This window comes from Panicum virgatum, chromosome 7K (assembly GCF_016808335.1).
Source record: "Panicum virgatum strain AP13 chromosome 7K, P.virgatum_v5, whole genome shotgun sequence".
Classification (NCBI taxonomy): Eukaryota; Viridiplantae; Streptophyta; class Magnoliopsida; order Poales; family Poaceae; genus Panicum; species Panicum virgatum.
Window position 1 is genome coordinate 42,578,556 of NC_053142.1, and position 12,544 is coordinate 42,591,099.

The 12,544-nt window shown below is 51.0% G+C and overlaps 1 protein-coding gene across 2 annotated transcripts; it reads left to right on the forward strand.

Moving 5' to 3' along the window:
* The first annotated feature begins 9,608 nt into the window (after window positions 1–9,608).
* On the forward strand, window positions 9,609–11,752 carry LOC120641414 (aquaporin PIP1-2-like). Of its 2 annotated transcripts, XR_005662264.1 has the most exons (5): window positions 9,663–10,177; window positions 10,271–10,566; window positions 10,679–10,819; window positions 11,383–11,589; window positions 11,628–11,752. XR_005662264.1 is itself a non-coding variant. In XM_039917525.1 (4 exons), the coding sequence occupies exons 1-4, from the start codon at window positions 9,844–9,846 to the stop codon at window positions 11,476–11,478; spliced, it is 867 nt and encodes a 288-aa protein (XP_039773459.1). In that variant the 5' UTR covers window positions 9,609–9,843; the 3' UTR covers window positions 11,479–11,752. The 2 variants fall into 2 exon arrangements, 1 of the variants encoding a protein (XP_039773459.1); XM_039917525.1 differs by having other exon boundaries at window positions 9,609–10,177; window positions 11,383–11,752.
* Window positions 11,753–12,544: the final 792 nt, after the last annotated feature.

Genomic DNA, 12,544 nt, shown 5'->3' on the forward strand with positions numbered 1-12,544 from the left:
CGGCACCTACCACTTGTCTCTACCCTCCGGATTAGTTTTGGAATTAAATAATTGTTATTGCATTCCTGCTTTGAGCAAGAACATTATTTCTTCTTCATGTTTGGAAGAAGTTGGTGATTTTAAGATTGTAATTGAGAACAAACGTTGTTCTATCTTTTGCAATGGTATTTTTTATGCTCATTGTCCATTGGTGAATGGATTATATGTTCTTGATCTTGAGGATAAATCTGTCTGTAACATTAATACTAAGAGGCTTAGACCAAATGATTTGAATCCCACTTTTATTTGGCATTGTCGCTTAGGTCATATAAATGAGAAGCGCATTGAACAACTCCATAAAGATGGATTGTTAAGCTCATTTGATTTTGAATCATTTGACACATGTGAGTCTTGTTTGCTTGGAAAGATGACCAAAGCGCCTTTCACTGGTCAGAGTGAGAGAGCGAGTGACTTGTTGGGACTTGTACATACCGATGTATGTGGACCAATGAGCTCAATAGCCAGAGGTGGTTTTCAGTACTTCATTACTTTCACTGATGACTTTAGTAGATATGGCTATATCTACTTAATGAGGCACAAGTCTGAATCGTTTGAAAAGTTCAAAGAATTTCAGAATGAAGTACAAAATCAATTAGGCAAGATAATTAAATTTCTGCGATCTGATCGTGGAGGAGAATATTTGAGCCTTGAATTTGGTGATCATTTGAAGCAATGTGGAATTATTCCGCAGCTAACTCCGCCCGGAACGCCTCAATGGAATGGGGTATCCGAACGGAGGAACCGAACCTTGTTGGACATGGTTAGGTCCATGATGAGCCAAGCTGATCTTCCATTGTCATTTTGGGGTTATGCTCTTGAAACTGCTGCGTTCACACTGAATAGGGTTCCAAGTAAGTCTGTTGAGAAGACACCATATGAGATATGGACTGGGAAGCGTCCCGGATTATCTTTTCTCAAAGTTTGGGGATGTGAGGCTTATGTCAAACGTTTGATGTCAGATAAGCTCACTCCAAAGTCAGACAAATGTTTCTTTGTGGGGTATCCTAGGGAAACCAAAGGATATTATTTTTACAATAAGGCGGAAGGCAAAGTGTTTTTCGCTCGCAATGGTGTTTTCTTAGAAAAGGAGTTTCTCTCAAAAGGATTTAGTGGGAGCAAGGTGCAACTTGAAAAAATTCAGGAAACACCCGAAACTGTTTCAGCACCCACTAAAGATCCACGGGATGTGCAAGATGTTGCACAACCCGTAGTTGAGGCACCAGCCCCACGAAGGTCTATAAGGGCACGTCGCGCTACTGACAAGCTCAACCTCCTTATTACGGAGGAGCGCCATGTATTATTGATGGAAAATGATGAGCCCTTGACCTACAAAGAAGCAATGCTAGGACCCGACTCTGACAAATGGCTTGAAGCCATGGAATCCGAGTTAAAATCCATGCATGATAATCAAGTTTGGAACTTGGTCGATCAGATTGACAGTGTAAGACCTGTCGACTGTAAGTGGATTTTTAAGAAAAAATTAGACATGGATGGAAATGTTCACATCTATAAGGCACGATTGGTGGCGAAAGGTTTCCGACAAATTCAAGGTGTTGACTATGAGGAAACCTTTTCGCCCGTCGCAATGCTAAAGTCTGTTCGGATTCTCCTAGCAATTGCCGCATATTATGACTATGAGATATGACAAATGGATGTCAAAACCGCTTTTCTTAATGGACATCTAAGTGAGGATGTGTATATGACACAGCCTGAAGGTTTTGTCGATCCTAAAAATGCTGGGAAAATATGTAAGCTTCAGAGGTCCATCTATGGATTGAAGCAAGCATCTCGGAGTTGGAATATTCGTTTTGATGAAGTAGTCAAAGGGTTTGGCTTCATCAAGAATGAAGATGAGCCTTGTGTTTACAAAAAGTCTAGTGGGAGCGCACTTGTGTTTCTGGTCCTATATGTGGATGACATATTACTGATCGGAAATGATATTCCAATGCTTGAAGCCGTTAAAACCTCATTGAAAAAGAGTTTTTCGATGAAGGATTTAGGAGAGGCGGCTTATATTCTGGGTATTAGGATCTATAGAGATAGATCAAAAAGACTAATTGGATTGAGCCAAGACACGTACATTGACAAGATATTGAATCGGTTCAATATGCAAGATTCCAAGAAAGGTTTCTTGCCAATGTCACATGGCATTACTCTAAGCAAGAGTCAGTGTGCTACGACACCTGATGAGCAAAAGAGGATGAGTACGATTCCTTATGCTTCAGCTATAGGGTCGATCATGTATGCTATGCTTTGCACGCGCCCAGATGTTTCCTTTGCTCTAAGTGTTACGAGCAGGTATCAGTCAGATTTCGGTGAACCTCACTGGACAATTGTAAAGAGTATCCTTAAGTACTTGAGAAGAACTAAGGATATGTTCCTAATATTTGGAGGCGAAGATGAGCTCCTTGTAAAGGGTTACACCGATGCTAGTTTTCAAACAGATAAAGATGACTCCAAATCGCAATCCGGTTTTGTTTTCTGCCTCAATGGTGGGGCAGTGAGCTGGAAGAGTTCCAAGCAAGATACGGTGGCTGATTCGACGACAGAGGCCGAGTATATTGCAGCTTCCGAAGCTGCAAAAGAAGCTGTTTGGATCAGAAAGTTTGTTTCTGACTTGGGTGTTGTTCCTAGTGCGTCCAGTCCAGTGGACCTCTATTTTGATAATAGTGGTGCCGTTGCACTAGCAAAGGAGCCTAGAACAACTAAGAAGTCCAGACATATACTGCGAAAGTATCACCTCATCCGTAACTTTGTTGAGAGAGGTGATGTGAAGGTTTGCAAGGTGCACACGGATTCAAACGTTGCTGATCCGTTGACAAAGCCTCTCCCACAACCAAAGCATGAGGCGCACATGAGATCTATGGGTATTAGATACTTACATCAGTGATTCTAGTGTGCGTGGGAGATTTTGTGTCATGAGTATGTTTATGTAATGATAAATAATTGTTATTTGTTCCATGGATGATTATTTTACATTGATTATCAAGTATGTGACTTGTTCGTGAAACTCTTTGTTGAAAATGATATGATTCTAAATTATCCCTAGTTTATGTCGTTGTGTGGGACAACAACGACGTTGAGACTAGCACATGCATTAATTGATGATCATGTTTCACGGATCATGGATATGGAGATATCGGATTAATGATGTGGACACATGTTGGTGAACATGGTGTTGGATTGACCCACGCCAAGACAATGTTGGGATTGTTATTTTGTATGTGCCATCAGTTGTTCTTGAGTGTTATACCTACTGAATCCTTAGACCTGAGATCGCCATTGTTTCTCACTGTGTGTAGTGGTGCATCTTGGGGCTGCTAAACGCTACTCCGTGACTGGGTAGTTACAAAAGCAGCTTACAGATATGTCATGAAACATGGAATGGGATGTGAGCGGATCAAGATGGAATTTGCCCCTCCTAGATAACGGGAGAGATATCTCTGGGCCCCTCGAGATAGTTGGATTTGAAAGTGCATGGCCATGCCAAAGTGATTAAAGAGTTAATCATGATGACTAAAGGTTAGTTATGAATAGAATCCACTATTAGATCGAGAGAATGGTCGAGCTATCACAAAGGTGGCACGCATCTCGCTTTGAGCTTGACTGGTATCGTGTGGCAAAGGGATCGGTGTATGAGTATATCTATGGTTCGGCCGATATGATCTTTATGTGTATTTGTGAGTCACTATGCCCTGCTAGGTGCCGCTATTGACTTGTGATTCGGAAATGATTTCCGATCACGACCACCTACACATGAACCTAACGGGTCACACACTTAAGGGGTTTGGAATGTTGGAAAGCTTGCATGTATGATTGTCTCTAGTGCAAGTGGGAGATTGTTGGTGATATGCCCAAGAGCCCATCATCACAATATGGTTTAAAGGCCCAAGTGGATATTGATCCAAGAGGGATTAGGGTTACTAATGGGCCTATGAGATAGAAACCCATTAGTACGCCCTATATATATGAGGGAGGGGCTAGGGGGGGCAATGACCTGAGCCGCGCCACCTCCCTAGCCGCCGCCCCTCCCTCTCTCTCGGTCGCCGCCCTTGCCGTGCGTGCGGTGCTAGCACACCGACGCCCGGCGTTTCATCCCCGTACGTGTGGACTCCGTGGAGGCGCTGCTGCGACTGCTGCGCTGATCGGCTGCTGGGATCAAGTACGAGGAGCTCGGTTCGTGGGACGTGATCGACTACTTCCTCTACATCGACGCGCGACTTCTTCCGCTGCGCTGCGCGTCTAGTGGTAACGATCTATGATCTTCTACTCGCAAGTATCTTGGGTTTATGCGGTAGTGATGCTAGCGTAGCCTACCCGTTTCCCTACACCTCCGCCCTCCTCCTTGACATATGAGACGAGAGAGAGGTACGAGAAGGAGAAAGAGGAGAGAATAAAAAAATGAGTAAACTGCACTGGGGATTCTTAAACTAGTTGATCTGTTCTGTTTAGATTCATAAAATTCGAAAATGCATTTTTAGGTCCACGATCTATTCAAGTGTGTCACTTGAGGTCCAAAACACCTCTGACCAGCGTTGACTGCCTACGTGGACCGCCACGTCCGATCAACGTGGCCGCTGTGTGTGCCTCGCCGGCGACGCAGGAGCCGGCCACCACCGCCATGGCCTTGCACGGATCCGGCCATCGCCGCCATGGCCACCGCGCACAGCAGCTCGCCGCCATGGCCCTGCGCACAGCCGCTCGGCGCGACGCCACGGCCGCGCACGAGGGAGAGGGAAAAGGGGAAGGAAGCTGCCGCCCGACGAGGACTCCACGCCGGGGCTGGAGCTCGCCCACCGCCCTAACGATGCGGGCGGCGCGGGCCCGCGGCGCGCGTGGCGGAGGGAGCAAGGGATGGCGGCGCGGCCCCGTGGCGCACGTGGTTGGAGGAGGGCGCGCCCGAGAAGAGAGGAGGACGGAGGCCGGCGCAGCTCGCCGTCGCCGCCGCGGAGCTTGAGGGACGCGGAGCCGAGGAGAGCTCGGCCGGGGCCCCTGCTCCTCCGATACGCCGCTGTCGGGGAGGGAGAAGGCGTGGGGAGGGAGGGGCCGGCGCCGTCGGGGGTGGGGCCCTGCTCCTCCGCGACCACCTGTGCTCTCCGGCGTGGCCACCTGTGCTGGGGCGTGGGAAATGTCGGCCGGCTCGGGCGAGCTCAGCCATAGGGCGGGACACCCGGAGCTCGAGCCCTCGCCGGCGCACAGAGGAGAGGGAGCGGCGGAGCTCGAGCCCTCCACCGTTGTCGCGCGCTCCTCCGGCCGCCCCTGCTTGCTGCCTCCCCGCTGCTCCTCACCGTGTGGCTCCTCCGCCTCCGCGCAGGCTGCCCCCACCCTAGCCGCCCGCAGCGCCGCGCCGGCCGCTCATCGCGCCGCCCGCCCGCCGCTGCCGCGCCGGCCGCCCACCCCGCCGCACGCGGATCCGGCCGGCGAATCGGAGCATGAAGGGGAGATGAGGGCGAGCCAGCGGAGCACGCGGAGCGGCCAACAACCATGTTGGATCGGACATAGGCAGTCAACACTGGTCATGTGCGTTTTGGACCTCAAGTGACACACTTGAATAGATCGTGGACCTAAAAATACATTTTCGAAATTTATGGACCTAAACAGAACATGTCAACTAGTTTAAGGACTCCCAATACATTTTACTGTAAAAAAATTGTTGCATTCTACAACTGATGGTAAAATCGTCTTTCCCGCTTCACATTAACTGTAGCATATAGGTAAAAATGACGAAAGTGACACACAGTAAAACAAACTTTGAATAAGGGAACAAGGGATATTTCCAAAATTTTAATGATACGTAAGTAATTTAGATCTTTTGTAATGTCACACAGGTAGAAGACTCTAAAAGCAAATGTCAACGGCCATATTTACGTAGAGATTTTGGATCGCTCGCGATCCAAATATTTTTGATATAAAGCCCTAATATTTTCATTAAACACCCTGGATCGGTTTGGCTCCTGTTCTGCTCTCGCCCGTTCGCCGCCACCTGAAGCGCAAAGCCCCACTTTCGCACGGGTGCACTGGCCGGCAAACGCACGGCCGCCGGTGGGTCAGCCTAACGTGCCCGTGCTACCCTGTTCGCACGTGACGGTTTTGCGTCGTGAATCGCGTGCCTCGTGAAGAGAAGAAGGAAGGGAAGACAGAGGAGAAGGCACGAGAGGCAAGGAGGCAGGCGAACACGTCAAGGAACACCGTTGCATGGGCGGTTACGTGTACACGTGTCGCCCGGGCTGTGGGCGGCTCACGTGCGTAGGTCTCCCGGATTCTCAAGAAACAGGGCGCCCCCGGCGCTGTGCGGTGCTCGGTATTTCGATGGCAGCGGCCCGGGCGCCGCCCGTGGCGCGACGAAGCAGCTCTGGAAAGAAACGCGCGCGCTGATCTGATCCGGCCGGTCACGATCCGCCGGCCGCCGCCGGTGGACACGAGCGCACGGGCGACGCCTGCACTGCAGCCAGTCGGGTGGTTCACCGTTTGTGCCTGCGCGCCTCCCTCCTCGCCGAAAGGGATCCTCGGCAGTTACCCGTGGCCACCGGCTCCTCCGCATCACATGGAGCCATGGAGGAACGAGCAACGTGAGCTGCGCTGCGCCGATGGCCTGACGGGTGGTTGCTGAGTGCTGGGCCGCGGCGGAACGGGGCACATGCGTCCGTGGCGCGGCTCTCGTGGGTCGCGCGCGACAGGGGGAGCCGGAGAGGGACAGAGGGCGAGGCCGAGACGTGGGGCCTGGGGGTGGGGGGCGGCAGCGCTGAGTTGTCCGGCACATGCTTCATGATTCGCGCTATCCGGATAAGGACGACGTGCCATATCAAATTCTCCTCGCAAAAAAAAAAAAATCAAATTCATAGTATACCACCAGGATGATGCTGATCTTGTACCCCGCCGTTTCCACATCGCCTCCGTTTCATTAGTACGCTCAACATTCCTTTCACCAGCCATTAATCATCGCAGGCTCCCTCCCCTCCCGTTGCGGGGCTTGCGGCTTCCCCGGCCGCCAATCATCGCGTGCGGCGACCACCAACGGCAACGACATTCATAGAAATATTAAGGTGATTGTATGGCCATATTCTTTTGATAATGAGATATTATATGTGAAAACATGTTTATTTTGTTGAGAATGACTCTTAAATGATTGATCCTTCGTGCAAAAAAAATTGTAGTGTGCTACTCGCAAAGACTAATAATAAGTTGTATGCATGGATGCTATTAGTCACAGAAAATCGATGTAAGAAATAAACAGATAGTCTTAGTGAATGGTGACATGGCGTCTGATGTAGTGAATTCTTATATGACGTGGATACCTTGCATGTTTAGAGAAATAGAGTTAATGACTCTTAGTGAGGTGCATCTATATAAGTTATATACATACTACTAAACAAGCTCATCCTCCCAACTCAAAAAAAAGAAAACAATAGTTTCCAAAAAAAAAAGGAAAACAAAACAGCAACACCAAAAGAAAAATGGTCTTCGACCTGACGGTGGTTGAGTTGAGGCAAAGTTCAACTGCTCAATGCTCAATCCTTTCGGATAGCTTTGTTTACGAGCGAGCTCGCCATCCCCCGCTTTTGTTTACGAGCTGGCTCGCCATCCTCCGCTGATTCTCCTCTCTGGCTCCCTGGACTAACCGACCAATCATTGCGCGATTAGGTCACGCAGGGCCGGATTATAGCCAGGAGCTTAATTATTCGGAAAAAAAAGATCCCCAGAACCGTCGCGGGGCGCATCCGAAAGCAACGTCCGCCAGCTGCAACGATCGAGCGCCACACACGCAGCTCGCGTAGCAGGCCGCGCCGCCGCCGCCCCCGGCGTCCCCTGATTGGACCTGGCCGGTAGAAATGATGAGCTGGACGCGGCGGGATCGCGCGGCAACTTGTGGCGCGGGAGCGACGGCCGGCGCGCGGGTGACGCGAGGAGGAGGAGGAGGAGGATACGGCCAGCCCGGACGAACGTTGGGGGAGAAGATGGGAGGAGGGGTGATGGCCTCATGACATGGACTGGACCCGCCAATCCGCCGTGCCCCGGCGTGGAAAAACTGCGGCATGTGTCACTGTTGCCGGGAAGAAACTGTGCGAGGGGAAGGCAGCAGGCCGCGCGGCTCTGTTCGTCCAACGGTCTCTGCTCAGGTTCTTGGCATGGAGATTCTGGAGACGAGAGCTGGACGCTCCAATTACACGTTTTCTTGGCTCCTTTTTTTTCTTTATTCAAAATGGTTTTGTCCTTGCCACGCTGTCCTAGGTGTAGGAAAGATTCTGCCATCTTCACACTCACCCCCCGCCGCCGGTGGACTGGCCTGAATTCGCTGCAGACTCTGAACGGAGGAGCTGCACGGTTTGCAGGCCGAGAGGCTCTTTTTTTTTCTTCTTCGCACTTGGCTCAGACAGACCGAAAGGTACAGTAAATTTTTACACAGCTTTTTTCAGAGTTACAACTAACCGAGCACTGTGCAATCTGTACTGTTGTACAGCCAACAACTAGTAGCAGGGACGTTTGGGTTGCTTTGCCTTTTTACACTCTCTGCCGGTGGATGCTGGCTCTCCAGCCCCTGAGATGCGCATGATTTTTGCCCGTAGGGAACAAAATTACTCACTCCGTTCTCTTTTAGATGACATTTCAGACATCTAATTTAGCCTAGATATAGTTCACTTTTTTGTCCTAAACGTCATCTAAAAGAAAATGGAGGGAGTATTGACCAAGCCTAGCTATTAGGTTCACGTTACATCACCGCCCCGAATTCAGAGTCACGATTAGTCCTTCGCTTATAAAGAAAATTGTGTTCAGTACTGAGAATAGCCGAACACAATGACGTCCACAACAGCAAACAGAGAGAAGCCGTCCACAACAGCTTAAAGTAATTGTGTCTTATTTTATCACCCCCTCCCCCCCCCCCCCCCCCCCCCCCCCCTTTTCGCGTCATCGTTTGTACAGAAAATGCGATAGGCCGATAACAACACACGAAGAATAGAGATAGTCTTCCTTTAAAAAAAAAGAAAAAGGCATAGAGATAAGTGACAAAAAGAACAGGAGAGCGTTAATCACAGAACTGAACAAACAAACCCCGGTGATCTTTCTAATAGTGCGTGTACGTCCTGCTTTATTCTCCTCCTCGTCGTACCCTTTGTACGTCCTTGGCGAGATAAAAGGGCTATAAATATTGCAGCCAAAGGTCATCAAGGAAGAATCTATATAAGATTATTTTAACTAAGGAGGCAAGGGGAAAGTAGATTTACTTTGCTTCTCATTCGACTGAGGCATAAGCAGATTCATGTAGTTCCCAAAAAAAAAGCTTTTGTGTAAAAAAAATTACATTGCAAACTCAAAACTAAGTACAGCGTCAGGGCCATAAACAGAATGCTTTAGCTAGTGGTCCTTGATAATACATCTGATCATGAGTTCACATAACTAACCCTGGTTGTGGCTCTATGATTGGGATCTCCATTGACTCGACTACTGCGCAAAAGCTGAGCAGTGTTTCTGAGTTATCTCCAAGCCCAGCGTTTCTGATTTCTAGAAATGTTAATTGAGCCTCAACTATTTGCAGATAACACCAGGCCAGCAGCCATGCCGCAAGCCAACAACCATCCCGCTCCTCCTCCTCCCTGTCACCGTCCCCACTGCCGCCGTCCTCGTCACCACACCTCACCCGATGCTCCCACTCCTTCCAGAACCGCCTCCTCGCCACCATTGCCGCCCGCTATAAGACTCTTCACTCCCGCCGCAGCGCAGACCTCACAGAGCACCAGACCATCTCAGCTTTGCTTCTCAGCTAGCTAGCTTTAGGCTCCGGTTGCAGCGAGAAGCAGGCAGGCAGGCATGGAGGGGAAGGAGGAGGACGTCCGCCTGGGCGCCAACAAGTTCTCCGAGCGCCAGCCCATCGGCACGGCGGCGCAGGGCACCGATGACAAGGACTACAAGGAGCCCCCGCCGGCGCCGCTCTTCGAGCCCGGGGAGCTCAAGTCCTGGTCCTTCTACCGCGCCGGCATCGCTGAGTTCGTCGCCACCTTCCTCTTCCTCTACATCAGCATCCTCACCGTCATGGGCGTCAGCAATTCCCAATCCAAGTGCGCCACCGTCGGCATCCAGGGCATCGCCTGGTCCTTCGGCGGCATGATCTTCGCCCTCGTCTACTGCACCGCCGGCATCTCCGGTACCGTACCACCCGCCCCTGTTTGTGCTTCTTGCCGGCGCCGTCGTGCTAGCTGCTGACGGGTTCTTTAATTTTTGGCTCTCGAATCCGCAGGCGGCCACATCAACCCGGCGGTGACCTTCGGCCTGTTCCTGGCGAGGAAGCTGTCGCTCACCAGGGCCATCTTCTACATCGTCATGCAGTGCCTGGGCGCCATCTGCGGCGCCGGCGTCGTCAAGGGCTTCCAGAAGGGACTGTACATGGGCAACGGCGGCGGCGCCAACGTCGTCGCCCCCGGCTACACCAAGGGCGACGGCCTCGGCGCTGAGATCGTCGGCACCTTCATCCTCGTCTACACCGTCTTCTCCGCCACCGACGCCAAGAGGAACGCCAGGGACTCCCACGTCCCGGTGAGTAGTGTTCATCCAAGCCAGTAAAAGTTACTACCTATTTGCTTGTCCATGGTGTCAAAGATTCGAAGCCTGGCATGCTGACCGATGGTTTCTTCGTGGGATGAAACAGATCCTTGCTCCCCTCCCAATTGGGTTCGCCGTGTTCCTGGTCCACCTGGCCACCATCCCCATCACCGGCACCGGCATCAACCCGGCAAGGAGCCTTGGCGCTGCCATCATCTACAACAGGGACCATGCCTGGAATGACCACGTAAGTGAAGTCGATGAACACCAATCCTCCTCACACTTTAAACGATGATGAATGTTTTCACAGACATAGAACTGTTGCAAAGTTATTTAGCAAATTTTTGGCTTGAAGTAAGATGAAGGGTCTAATCTGACAAACTGACGAAGGCTTGTGAACTCTACTCTGGTAAACTGAAATTAAATTGTGAAATTCAGTGATTCAGTCTGCTTAGCTGATGTATTTTTTTTCAAAAAAAAAGAGTACATCAGCTAATCAGACTGAACTTCACAAAACTCCAGACAAAGTATGTTTTAATGTTTACAGTAGCCAACTGCCACTAGAAATCATTCAGTAGTTGATTCCAAAAAGTCCAAAAATAATTAGATAAGCTCACAGACATCTGTTCGTTATTTAAACCTGCCCCTGTCCGGCGGGAAATGCCGAGAGGCCTGCTTAATTGCAGCAAGCAACCACTACCTACTAGGACAACGACGACCTGCATCATCCACCCTCGCATGCTAAGCCATTCATTTAGCCTGAAAAAAAATTCAGAGCGCTGACCCTCAACTTTCCTTCCTGCTTTGCAGTGGATCTTCTGGGTCGGCCCCTTCATCGGCGCTGCCCTGGCCGCCATCTACCACCAGGTGATCATCAGGGCGATCCCGTTCAAGAGCAGGTCCTAAGCTGCTGCTGCTGTGAGATGCCAGTCCTGACAGGCAAGCTTGCTTCGGATGGGGTGGTCGTCTCCAATCCCTACCGTGCGCTGTGGAGTTCCATTTCTCTTCAAGTTTGATGTACTGTTCCTGCAAACTTATTCAAAAAAAAGTTCGATGTACTGCACTATGTTTATCTGAACCCGGACTTGTAATTTCAGTACCCAATTGTGTAATACGCCGCTAGTGTCATGTGAAGATTTAAGTTAATGAGACGGCCAAGAGTTCCATGTTCCAAGTTCCATCCATCCATCGGTTCTGCAACTGCAATGTGGCCATTGGCCAACCCTACCGCGTTACGGTGAGCAGAAACTTACGGACTCATGACCGTTACGCTTATACTACTTGCATCGCAGCAGATTGTGGTTGAAGCAAACTGGGTTGGTGCCGGTGAAAAGGACAAGGGTGAGTCACCCCCACATTGGCGGCAGCCCGTGCCAGCGAGGGGTGTGGGACCTGTAGGTGCTGCCTGCCGTGCCTTGGCTGGTCCTTCCCATCCCGGCGCAACGCTACAAAACCCAGCGCGGCTACACCGTGGCACCTGCCGTGCTGATTGTTTCTCTCGGCCGCCTAGGGCTGTTGGTGTCGTTCATGAGCGGGGAGGCGACCGAGCAACGGGGCAAGGCGGCTCGAGCCAAGTTTACCGGATCGAGAGAGCGTGGGGCAGGTGCCTTTTCAATCTTCATTCTGTGAGCAGGCCGTTCTGCTTCAGCTGTGCCTGGGCCTCGATAACAGTACAGGCAGAGTGAGCAAAGTGTCCTCATGGCTGATGGAAGTTTCACAGGACACGCCAAAAGCGGCTACGGGCTACGGCTGTTGGTTTTACGTTTACCTCTCGCGGTCCTCAAGAGTAATCGTCGCGACCGGATCAGGTTGGCCCCAGCTCCGGAGCATCCAAGGTAGGAGCAAGAGCGGATCGACGCAGAGCCGGCGTGCCGGCACCAGCCATGGACCACTGTCCGTGAAGGGGCGCTCAGGGACCGGTGCCAGGGCGGGCGATCGGGACCAGATCGCCAGGGGGGAGCCGGGGAGGGGG